The sequence below is a fragment of the Pongo pygmaeus genome, chromosome 2 (genome assembly GCF_028885625.2).
Source record: "Pongo pygmaeus isolate AG05252 chromosome 2, NHGRI_mPonPyg2-v2.0_pri, whole genome shotgun sequence".
Taxonomy (NCBI): domain Eukaryota; kingdom Metazoa; phylum Chordata; class Mammalia; order Primates; family Hominidae; genus Pongo; species Pongo pygmaeus.
In genome coordinates this window covers 105867756-105880909 of record NC_085930.1, presented here as the reverse complement: position 1 = coordinate 105880909, position 13154 = coordinate 105867756, and the positions used below count along the sequence as shown (strand labels likewise).

Genomic DNA, 13154 nt, shown 5'->3' with positions numbered 1-13154 from the left:
TGTTGAATGAGGCTAGGCGCAGTGGCTCCCACCTGTAATCCCAGCACTTTGGGAGGCCGAGATGGGAGAATCACCTGAGGTCAGGAGTTTGAGATCAGCCTGGCCAACATGGTGAATCCCTGTCGCTACTAAAAATATAAGAATTAGCCAGGTGTGGCTGGGTGCAGTAGCTCACGCCTGTAATCCCAGCACTTGGGGAGGCCGAGGCGGGCGGATCACGAGGTCAGGAGAGCGAGACCATCCTGGCTAACACGGTGAAACTCTGTCTCTACTAAAAATACAAAAAATTAGCCAGGCATGGTGGTGGGCGCCTGTAGTCCCAGCTACTCGGGAGGCTGAGGCAGGAGAATTGCTTGAACCCAGGAGGCGGAGGTTGCAGTGAGCCGAGATCATGCCACTACACTCCAGCCTGGGCAACAGAGCAAGACTCCATCTCAAAAAAAAAAAGAGAAAACGTTGAATGATAGTTCCCTTAAAATAGGTGTATCCATCTCCTCAATGCATCTCCTTCTTCAACAGTAATAATCTTTCTTTTCCTTTTTTTTATTTTTTAATCTTTTTTAGAGACAGGGTCTCACTTTGTTGCCCAGGCTAGTCTCGAGTTCCTGGGCTCAAGTGATCCTCCTGCCTCAGCCTCCCAAAACATTAGGATTACAGGCATGAGCCACCACACCCAGCCCTTTTGGGTCAACACTTTCAGAGGACAAGGCAGGAGGACAGCTTGAGCCCAGGAGTTTGGGACCAGCCTGGGCAACAATAGCGAGACTCCAGCTCTAAAAAAAAAAAAAAAAAAAAAAAAAAAAAAAAAATTATAAAAACATAATAATTTTTTCAGTGAGTTCTGACAACTGCTTTAAAATAAGTCAGTATTACACTTTACATTTTTGTAGATACATTAAGAAAAGCTCAATTTCACAAGATTGTTGCTCAGGCTAGTCTCAAACTCTTGAGCTCAGAGGACCCACTCACCTAGGCCTCCCAAACTGTTGGGATTATAGATAGGCATGAGCCACAGTGCCCAGCTGAGATTTTTTTTTTTTAAGAAAAAAAAAATACATATACAGTATTCTGTTTTATGTTTACACTATATTTTCACAACACAAAATACTTCAGTTAGGTTTTTTTTCTTAAACAGGGTCTCACTGTCACCTAGGTTGGAATGCAGTGGCATGATTATAGCCCACTGCAGCCTCAACCTCCTGGGCTCAAGAGATCCTCCTACCTCAGCCTCCCAAGTAGCTGGGACCACAGGCATACACCACCACACCAAGCTAAATTTTTTATTTTTTGTAGACAAGGGCTCTCACCATGTTGTCCAGGCTGGTCTCAAACTCCTGGGCTCAAGGACTCCTCTAGCCTCAGCCACCCAAAATGCTAACATTATAAGCATGAACCACTGCACCCAGCCTTTCTCTTTAGGAAAAAAAAAAAAAAGAGAAAGAGATACTGATGGGATTTCGCTCTATCACTCAGGCTAGAGTGCAGCAGTACTATTGTAACTCATGGCAGCCTCTAACTCCCGGGATCAAGTGATCCTCCTGGGTCAGCTCCCAAGTAGTTGGGACTACAGGCACACACCACCATGCATGACTAATTTTTAGTTTTTCTGACAAATAGGGTCTCAATATGTTGCTCAAGCTGGTCTCAAACTCCTTGCCTCATGTGACCCTCCTACTTCAGTCTCCCAAGTAGTCTGGATTACAGGCATGAGCCAGTGTGCCCAGCTAAATATGTACTGTTTACTGTACATTGGCCATACTTCAGCAAAGCTGGAGGACACATTATGGGGAGAGACAGAAAGATGAAAAAAGTAAAAATATAGAAAAAATAAATAAATGAAACATCAATCAAATAAATAAGTACAATGTCAGTGAACTCAGGTTTCTACCTATGAATCCACACGGTACAGAGTACAAGCCTGCACTGAAGTTGATCATAGCTTTCCAGAGCCTTGCCCACCACCTGGTCCAGCATGCCCTCTGCCTGGAATACTAGTCCATGTCTCCAACACAGCAGCCCGTATTTTGCAGCCTACTGAGCTCTGTCTAACTGGTCATGCCACATCATGTAGGCCCACTGCCCTTGCACATGAATTATAAAGGCCAGAAGCTAGCTAACTAGATTTTTCAGATTTAACTCTTCTTCTACAGTAATTTGTTTTATCCACACATGTGGCTGAGCAGTTCAGTTAGACTATTTGTTTTCTCCATGTTGGCAAATTATTTCCTACATGGCCCCCAAGTTACAAGAATATCTATGAGTTCATTAGTACAAAATTCAAAAACAAGCAAAACATAATACTGTATTATTCAGGGATGCATACTAACACAGTGATACCTATAAAGAAAAGCAAGGAGGCCAGGCGCAGTGGCTCACGCCTGTACTCCCAGCACTTTGGGAGGCTGAGGCAGGTGGACCACCTGAGGTGGGGAGTTCAAGACCAGCCTGAACAACATGGAGAAACCCTGTCTCTACCAAAAATGCAAAATTAGCCGGGCGTGGTGGCGCATACCTGTAATCCCAGCTAGTCTGGAGGCTGAGGCAAGATAACCGCTTGAACCCGGGAGGCGGAGGTTGCAGTGAGCCAAGATCGTGCCATTGCATGCCAGCCTGAGCAACAAGAGCGAAACTCCATCTCAAAAAAAACAAAAACAAAAACAAAAAAACAAAAAAACAAAAACGGCAAGGAAAAGATTATCTGTGGGGAAAAGGGGGAATTTATGGTTGGGAAAGGAACATGTACGTTTGTTAGGGTTGTTAGCAATTTCTGACCTGGACTGTGGTTAAATGGATGTTCTCTTTACAATTATTTAAGTCAAAATTTATTGTACTCACTTTCTATATATTTTGCAATAGGAAGTTGTTTAAAAAAAAAAAAGAAATAAACGAAACCATTATTCCACAAGTAAATTTCCTACACTATTTTGCTTAAACAGGTGCTTATATTCCACTTTCATCAGACAGAGTTCTAAGCTACAAACTCAAATGCTCACTTCAAATATATATACAACACTTACGGTCTCCTTCCTAGTCCCATGTTCCCAAAGATAGTCTCTCCATTCTGAAATTCATACGACGGCAGAGTGAAAGCAGTTCAGGAATATAACATTCTACATTTTTCCTCCAGTTGCAAATTATTATTATTATTTTTTTTTGAGATGGAGTCTCCCTCTGTCGCCCAGGCTGGAGTACAGTGGCGTGATCTTGGCTCTCTGCAACCTCCGCCTCCTGGGGTCAAGCAATTCTCCTGCCTCAGCCTCCCGAGTAGCTGGGATTACAGGCGCCTGCCACCATGCCCGGGTAATTTTTGTATTTTAGTAGAGACAGGGTTTCACCATGTTGGCCAGGCTGGTTTCGAACTCCTGACCTCAGGTGATCCACCTACCTCAGCCTCCCAAAGTGCTGGGATTACAGGCATGAGCCACTGCCCCCAGCCTAAATGATTTTTTTAAGTGCAATGACAGGTTTACAATTTTGGGCATAAGGGTACATGTTCTCAAGATCTCCTGGAGCTGTGTCACGTAAAAAAGAAAACAAAATCTTGGATATCTCCCAAACACAATTAAAATCCAGTTACTTGAGACTCTCACTTAACCTTCTACATTTCTTACTCTCAGAGCTTTCCTCTTTTTTTAAACACAGATGCTTATAATCCACTTTAAAATGCAGAATAAAAAAACGGCCGGGCACTATGGCTCATGTCTGTAAACCCAGGACTTTGGGGGGCCAAGGCGGGAAGATTGCCTGAGCCCAGGAGTTCGAGAACAGTCTGGGCAACAGGGCAAAACCCTGTCTCTACAAAAACAAAATACAAAAATTAGCAGGGTGTAGTGGTGCATGCTTGTTGTCCCAACTACTCAGGAGGGTGAGGTGGGAGGATCTATCTGAGTCTGGAAAGTACTAAAGCCTTGGAGGGCTTGTGGGAAAATTAGAAACTTTACTTGTAGTGAAGGTAAAATGTTATTTTTCTTTTTTGTTTTGTACCCACATCTTCTTAACAATTTTTTTTGTTTCAAATCATGTGTTTGCTAATGCAATATACCTTTAGCCTTAGCCCTATGAAATGCTTGGTTCTTTCTAAATCTCTTAGCATTTGATAGAAAAAGAGCCAGCTGTCTGACATCCAGCATGACTTGGGAAGTTACTATATAAAGTTCCACTCTAGCTGGGCATGGTGGCTTATGCCTGTAATCCCGGCACTTTGGGAAGCCGAGGCGGGCGGATCACGAGGTCAGATCAAGACCATCCTGGCTAACACAGTGAAACCCCGTCTCTACTGAAATACAAAAAAAAATTAGCCAGGCATGGTGGCGGGCGCCTGTAGTCCCAGCTACTTGGGAGGCTGAGGCAGGAGAATCGCGTGAACCCAGGAGGCAGAGGTTGCAGTGAGCCGAGATCACACCACTGCACTCCAGCCTGGGCAACAGAGCATGACTCTGTTTCAAAAAAAAAAAAAAAAAGGTTCCACTCTGATTTTTTCTTTTTTTTTTTCTTTGAGATGGAGTTTCGCTCTTGTTGCCCAGGCTGGAGTGCAATGGCACAATCTCGACTCACTACAATCTCCACCTCCCGGGTTCAAGTGATTCTCCTGCCTTGGCCTCATGAGTAGCTGGGATTACAGGTATGTACCACCACACCCGGCTAATTTTGTATTTTTAGTAGACATGGAGTTTCTCCATGTTGGTCAGGCTGGTCTCGAACTCTCAACCTGAGGTGATCCACCCACTTCAGCCTCCCAAAGTGCTGGGATTACAGGTGTGAGCCACCGCACCCAGCCTCCACTCTGATTTAAAAAAAAAAAAAGTCCAAATAGTGAACTCGGCCAGGCGCGGTGGCTCACACCTGTAATCCCAGCACCTTGGGAGGCTGAGGCAGGTGGATCACAAAGTCAGGAGTTCGAGACCAGCTTGGCCAACATGGAGAAACCTTGTCTATACTAAAAATACAAAAATTAGCTGGGCGTGGTGGTGGACGCCTGTAATCCCAGCTCCTCGGGAGGCTGAGGCAGGAGAATAGTTTGAACCCGGGAGGCAGAGGTTGCAGTGAGCCAAGATTGCACCATTGCACTCCAGCCTGGACAACAACAACAACAACAAAAAAAACAGTGGACTCTTTTTTTTAAGACAGAGCCTCAGCTCACTGCAACCTCTGTCTCCCAGGCTCAAGTGATCCTCCCACCTCAGCCTCCCAAGTAGCTGGGCCTACAAGCGTGCATGCACCACCACACCCAGATAATTTTTCTTGTATTTCTTTGTAGAGACAGGGCCTAATGTTGCCCAGGCTAGTTTCAAACTCCTGGGCTCAAGAGTTTTGACCACCTTGGCCTCCCAAAGTGCTGAGATTACAGGTGTGAGCCATGCCCAGCATAAACTCTTATACCATACTGATTACTCAGGGAAAAAACTTTTTAAAGTATATGATTTATATGTCTCACTGAAACATTCTTTGCTTTGTTAATTATCTATCTCATCGAATTTTGTTTTATACCATTATGGATTGTATCAATCCCTTTCATCTGGGAAAATGCTGAACACCATTTTGAGAGGAAGGCAAGTACATCGGGTTCCAGTGGCACTAAACCAAGAATTGTATTTAATTACGGCTTCTGCCTAAAAATATTCTTCCCTAATATTTTAAAATCTGGAACTAAATAATGGTTTAGTTCCCAGGAGTCAAATAGCCTACATATAACATTCTCTGAAAATACCATTTCTGAAAAGATTAATACATTCCTAATTAAGAATCCCAATATAATTTCAAACGTATTATGTAAAATACTTTATATAATGCAATCTGTAATTTTACTCTAAATTATATGTTACAATTAATAAAGTGCAATCAATATATACTATATGATAGTGAATTAAATTATTGAAAACCTAAATCAACAGCTAATTTGATAATTCTAGCCCAGTTCATAATGTAAAAGAACAGGAAATGAATACTTTAGCTGTAAAGGAACATGGAACTTTCAAATTTTTCACACATAAAATACATAAGACACACACATCCCACAGAAAATGATAATGATAAAGCAAATGGGTAAAATGTTAACAACTGTAGATTCTGAGTGAAGGGAAAATAAAAGTTCTTCATACTAATCTTGTAAGTTTTTACTTTTAAATATGTTTAAACTTTTGTTATAAAAAACATCAGGCAGCTAGCTGGGAGCGGTGGCTCACATCTGTAATCCCAGCACTTTGGGAGGCCAAGGTGGGCAAATCACCTGAGGTCAGGAGTTCCAAGACCCAGAGAGGCCAACCTGGTGAAACCCTGTCTCTACTAAAAATACAAAAATGAGCCAGGCGTGGTGGCCGGCACCTGTAGTCCCAGCTACTGGGGAGGCTGAGGCATGAGAATCGCTCGAACCCAGGAGGCGGAGGTTGCAGTGAGCCAAGATCGCACCACTCTACTCCAGCCTGGATGACACAGCGAGACTCCATCTCAAAAAAAAATAAAACAAATAAGGGCCGGGCACAGTGGCTCACGCCTGTAATCCCAGCACTTTGAGAGGCAGAGGCAGCCGGATCATGAGGTCAGCAGTTCGAGACCAGCCTGGCCAAGATGGTGAAACTCTGTCTACTAGAAAATACAAAAATTAGCCAGGCGCAGTGGCGGGCGCCTGTAATCCCAGCTACTCCGGAGGCTGAGGCAGGAGAATTGCTTGAACCGAGGAGGCAGAGGTTGCAGTGAGTAGACATCACGCCACTGCACTCCAGCCTGGGCGACAGAGCAAGACTCCGTCATAAATACATACATATACACACACACACATACATACATAAATACCAAAATTGACTAAGCCACCTTCTACTTTCCCCTATGATGTGGTTTCCCATCACCTTCAAGATAAAATGCACACTTCTAGCACAGTAAACCAGTCCTTTTACGACTGACACTGGCCCACCTCTCTGCTGATTGTCCTCTACCTACCCTCAGCTCTAAATGTGCTGAACTATGTGCAACTACCTTTAAGTACCACATTTTCTCAGACCATAACGCTTTTTTTTTTTTTTTTTTTGAGACGGAGTCTCACTCTGTCACCCAGGCTGGAGTGCAGTGGCGTGATCTCGGCTCACTGCAAGCTCTGCCTCCCAGGTTCACGCTATTCTCCTGCCTCAGCTTCCCAAGTAGCTGGGACTACAGGTGTCCACCACCATGCCCGGCTAATTTTTGTATTTTTAGTAGAGACGGGGTTTCACCTTGTTAGCCAGGATGGTCTCGATCTCCTGACCTCATGATCCACCTTCCTCAGCCTCCCAAAGTGCTGGGATTACAGGCATGAGCCACTGCAACCCGCCAACCATAACGCTTTTATGTATTGCACCACTGCCTGAAAATCCCATCCTCCCCCACTTAGCTGAAGAACTCACACTCAACTTTCAAGACACAATTCAAATGTCCTTTTCCACAGAAACATTTCCTGACATCACCAAGTAAGTCAAAGGCTCTACTCACACAGCTCATTAGACTGTGAGTTCCCTGAGGACAAATATACAGTATTTGTTTGTACTCTTAGGACCCTGCACCTAATCAAATTCTTAACATTTGCTGAGCTCCAATCAGTGGAGAAAAGGAGCCCTTTTAAATAAACTTTTCTGGAATAACCAGATAACCATAAGGAAAAACATAAAAATGGATCTGCCATTTCCCACACTAACTACCAGGGCAAATCCTAAATGGATCAGAGAGTGACATGTAAAAATAAGGCTAGGGCCGGGCACAGTGGCTCACGTCTGTAATCCCAGCACTTTGAGAGGCCAAGGCAGGCAGATCACGAGGTCAGGAGATTGAGGCCATCCTAGCTAACACAGTGAAACCCCGTCTCTACTAAAAATACAAAAAAAAAAAAAAAAATTAGCTGGTGTGGTGGCGGGCGCATGTAGTCCCAGCTACTTGGGAGGCTGAGGCAGGAGAATGGCATGAACTCGGTAGGCGGAGCTTGCAGTGAGCTGAGACTGTACCACTGCACTCCAGCCTGGGCGACAAGAGTGAGACTGTCTCAAAAAAAAAAAATAATAATAAGGCTGGGCATGGTTACTCATACCAGTAATCCCAGGACTTTGTGAAGCCAAGGCAGGAAGATCACTTGAGCCCAGGAGTTCAAGACGAGCCTGGGGCCAGGCACAGTGGCTCCCATCTATAATCCCAGCACTTTGGGAGGCTGAGGCGGGTGGATCACCTGAGATCAGGAGTTCAACACCAGCCTGGTCAACATGGTGAAACCCCATCTCTACTAAAAATACAAAAAAATTAACCAGGCGTGGTGGCAGGTGCCTGAATTCCCAGCTACTTGGGAGGCTGAGGTACAAGACTCACTTGAACCTGGGAAGCAGAGGTCGTGGTGAGCTGAAATTGCACCACTGTATTGCAGCCTGGGCGACAGAGCAAGACTTTGACTCCAAAAAAAAAAGACCAGCCTAGGCAACACAGAAAGACCCTGTCTCTATCTTTATAAATTAAAATTTAAAAAAAGTAAAAAATGAAATCATACAAGTACTAAAAGAACACATAGCTGAATTCCTTTATAACCTAGGAACGATAAAAGCTTCCCAATTATAATTCAAAATGAGAAAAGTAACCACATCAATATATTTAACTAAATTTCTTCAACTTTTTGGATAATAAAAACATCACAGGCAAACAGATTTATAGCAAGATCACTGAAACAATACTGTTTTTAAAAATTTTATTTATTTATTTTTTTGAGACGGAGTGTTGCTCTGTCGCCCAGGCCGGAGTGCAGTGGCGCAATCTCGGCTCACTGCAAGCTCTGCCTCCCGGGTTCATGCCATTCTCCTGCCTCAGCCTCCCAAGGAGCTGGGACCACAGGCGCCCGCCACCACGCCCGGCTAATTTTTGTACTTTTAGTAGAGATGGGGTTTCACCTCGTTAGACAGGATGTTCTCGATCTCCTGACCTCGTGATCCACCCACCTCAGCCTCCCAAAGTGCTGGGATTACAGGCGTGAGCCACCACGCCCGGCCTACTATTTCTTATTCTCAATTACATTTGAAAGATCAGTAAGTTGTTAAACGGTTTAGTGATCAAGAACAGTCCTCACAAAAAAGGTCTACTGATCATAGATTCATACAGGCAGCTAACAGCATGCTAGAAACAACAAAAACCGAAATGAATTAAAAGACAAAAATTATGAGGAAATATATGACAGACAATTCCTAAAAAGCTAATATTTGTAAAATCAGAGTTCGAAAATATAAATAAAGGAGTATAAGATAGCAGAGGCTGGGCACAGTGGCTCACACTTGTAATCCCAGTGCTTTGGGAGGCCGAGGTAGGCAAATCACTTGAGTTCAAGACCAGCCGGGCCAACACAGTGAAACCCCACATCTACTAAAAATACAAAAATTAGCCAGGTGCGGTGGGTGGTGCATGCATGTAGTCCCAGCTACTCGGGAGGCTGAGGCAGGAGAATTGCTTGAACCCGGGAGGCAGAGGTTACAGTGAGCCGAGATCACTCCACTGCACTCCAGCCTGGGTGACAGAACAAGACTATATCTCAAAAAATAACATAATATAATATAACATAACGTAACATAACATATCATAACATAAAAATAAAAATAAAGGCCAGGTGTGGTGGCTCACACCTGTACTCCCAGCACTTTGGGAGGCCAAGGTGGGTGGATCACTTGAGGCTGGGAGTTCAAGACCAGCCTGGCCAACATGGTGAAACCATGTGTCTACTAAAAATACAAAAATTAGCTGGGTGTGGTGGCGCGCACCTGTAATCCTAGCTATTCAGGAGTCTCAGGCACAAGAATCGCTGCAGTGGTTGCAGTGAGCTGAAATCACACCACTGCACTCTAGCCTGGGTGACAGAGCGAGACTCTGTCTCATAAATAAATTAAATAAAATAAAGATAGCAGATAAGGGCCGGCATGGTGGCTCGCGCCAGTAATCAAAGAGCTTTCAGAGGCCAATGCAGAAGGACCACCTTCCCGCCAAAAATTTGAGACCAGCCTGGGCAACACAGCAAGATCCCATCACTACAGAAATTTAAAAGTCACCCATTTGTGCGTGGCAGCACGTGCTAGTAGTCCCAGCCTCTTGGGAACCTGAGGTAGGAAGATGGCTAGAGCCGGGAGATCAAGGCTACAGTGCACTGTGATCAAACCACTGTACTCCAGCCTGGGCAACAGAACAAGACCCTGTCTGTAAAAACAAAAATAAAACACGCAATTGCAAGGACACCAAAATTATATTCTCACACAAGTTCAGAAGGTATCTCACCTACAAAATGTAAAAAATTCCATAAATTCTATTTATGGCACAAGACCTGCATCAAGAGAAAGCATGGAGAAGACTCGGTACAGCGAGAGGATAGGGAACTGCAACATAGTAAAATATTGTTAGGTCTTCACAATGACTGCTGCAATATTTAATGCAAATGTTAAATGCCTCTTCAAAAAGCAGCTTCCTACAGTTAAAAAGTAGTAATATTCTATAACTAAAAAAATTTTTTTTTTTTTTTTAATTCTACATGCTAGCAGCAGCAAAGGAAAAAAGTTGGATGCTACAACTAAAAATATACAGCAACTGAGGATGCCCAAATAATAGTAAGCTGATGTACTTACAGGGAGTTTGGTGAAGGCCGGGTTGGTGACATGCTTCCCAAAGGCATCTTCCTGGAACTGAAGAAGCTGCACCACCAGCCCAGCCAGTGTTTTATTGGTAGGAGCATCCGCATGAACATACTGCAAGATAAAGACAGGCATTCAAAAACTAGTACAATTTTTGCAGAAGAAAATGTTGGCTTACTTCCTAGTACCTACTAAGTACTTACATTATGGGAAATTTATAGATGTCTGAGACACGCTCTGTGCTATAAAGGAGCTTACAAAAACAAATATGTGTGTGCATTTAAAAATGGTTAAGACGGTTAATTTTTTTTTTTCTTTTCTTTGAGACGGAGTTACGTTCTTGTCACCCAGGGTGGAGTGCAGCGGTGCGATCTCGGCTCACTGCAACCTCTGCCTCCCGGGTTCAAGCCATTCTCCTGCCTCAGTCTCCCGAGTAGCTGGGATTACAGGCATGAGCCACTACCCCCAACTACTTTTGTATTTTTAGTAGAGACGGGGTTTCACCACGTTGGACAGGCTAGCCTCAAACTCCTGACCTCATGTGACCTGCCCCCGCCTCGTCCTCACAAAGATAAATCTCCTGTGTTTTTTATCAAAAAAAAAAAAAAAAGTGAAATATTATCCATATTAACGTAAAGAATGTCAAAAGCCCAAACCAGTAGTAGACACATCAGCTAGGAAGCTTCACAGCAAGGAAAAATAATGGGTAACACAACAAGAAAAGAATAAATTAGTGAGTTAAATGTAAAAGTTTCATTTGGCAATTAAATGTTCAACATCACTTTGAGTAGCCAATACACTCAAAAAAATTTTTTTTCTTTTTTTTTGAGACAGAGTCTTGCTCTTTCACCCAGGTTGGAGTGCAATGGCACCATCTCAGCTCACTGTAACCTCCGCCTCCAGAGTTCAAGCGATTCTCCTCCCTCAGCCTCCCTAGTAGCTGGGACTACAGGCGCGCAACCACCATGCCCGGCTAATTTTGTTTGTATTTTTAGTAGAGACGGGGTTTCACTATGTTGGCCAGGCTGGTCTTTAACTTCTGACCTCATGATCTGCCCACTTCAGCCACCCAAAGTGCTAGGATTACAGGTGTGAGCCACCACACCCGGCCTCAAAAAGTATTTTTAAATCTCCAATTCCAAGCAAGGAAAACATCTGTACCTGCCTTTCAGGTGGACAAGAGAGAATTTTTTTTTTTTTTTTTTTTTTTGCTGGAGCAAACTTTCGAACTACCATCCAACATTTCAAGGTTAATGTGGTATGTCTCTATTACAATAAATATTTTTTAGATGAGTGGTGTATGGTCAAAATTACATCAACTGCAAAGTCTACAATTATTATGCATAGGACAAAGGGCACACAATTTCTGCTACTACCATTGAAACTTACAGCACATAAAAAGGCAATTATTTACTTTTTTTTTTTTTTTTTGAGATGGGGTCTTCTTCCATCACTCAGCCTGAAATGACGAAACCCCGTCTCCACTAAAAAACAAATACAAAAAATTAGCTGGGTGTGGTGGCACACACCTGTCCTCAGCTACTTGGGAGGCTGAGGCAGGAGAATCGCTTGAACCTGGGAGGTGGAGGTTGCAGTGAACCGAGATTCATGCACTCCAGCCTGGGTGACAGAGCCAGACTCCGTCTCAAATAATTAATTTTAAAAACTTTTTTTTTTTTGGAGTCTCACTCTGTCACCCAGGCTGGAGTGCAATTGTGCAATCTCTGCTCAGTGCAAGCTCTGCCTTCTGGGTTCACACCATTCTCCTGCCTCAGCCTCCCAAAAAGCTGGGACTACAGGCACCCACCACCATGCCTGGCTAATTTTTTGTATTTTTAGTAGAGACGGGGTTTCACCATGTTAGCCAGGATGGTCTCGATCTCCTGACCTCGTGATCCACCCGCCTCGGCCTCCCAAAGTGCCGGGATTACAGGTGTGAGCTACTGCGCCCGGCCAATTTTAAAAACTTTAAAAACTACATACTACTTTCCCCTTCCTTATACTATATTGATAATTTGCAACAAAAACTAGCAAGCCTAGTTTTTGAAGGACCATATACTTTTTTTTTTTCAAGACAGTGGTTTCTTGCTGTCTCCCAGGATGGACTACCGTGGTGTAATGACCGCCACCGCAGCCTCAATCTCCTGGGCTCAAGTGATCCTCCTCTTCCACCTCCCGGAGAGCTAGGACTACAGAGGCGTGCCAACACATCTGGCTAATTTTTTAATTTTCTGTACAGAACCGTTTTCACCAACTTCTCTGGGCTAGTCTAGAACTCCTGGGTTCATATGATTCTCTCACTTTGGCCTCCCAAAAAGTACTGGGATTAGAGGCATAAAGTACCGCACCTGGCCCATATACTTTCAAGTGAAAATTTGGAATCAGTTTTTCTCCAATGTACTCAACATAGTACTTTTTTTTTTTTTTTTTTTTTTTGAGACAGTCTTACTCTGTTGCCCAGGCTGGAGTGCAGTGGTGTGATCTCGGCTCACTGGAAGCTCTGCCTCCCGGGTTCACACCATTCTCCTGTCTCAGCCTCCCGAGTAGCTG

The 13154-nt window shown here is 43.8% G+C and overlaps 1 protein-coding gene across 2 annotated transcripts in view; it reads right to left on the bottom strand.

Annotated features, from left to right (window-relative positions):
* The window catches only part of SMARCC1 (SWI/SNF related, matrix associated, actin dependent regulator of chromatin subfamily c member 1), a 196702-nt gene that overhangs the window by 177053 nt on the left and 6495 nt on the right, over positions 1 to 13154 (bottom strand). For both annotated transcript variants that reach the window (XM_054481871.2, XM_054481874.2), the window contains exon 2: positions 10599 to 10718. In XM_054481871.2, the coding sequence (XP_054337846.1) occupies positions 10599 to 10718 (120 nt within the window). The remainder of the gene's footprint in view (positions 1 to 10598; positions 10719 to 13154) is intronic.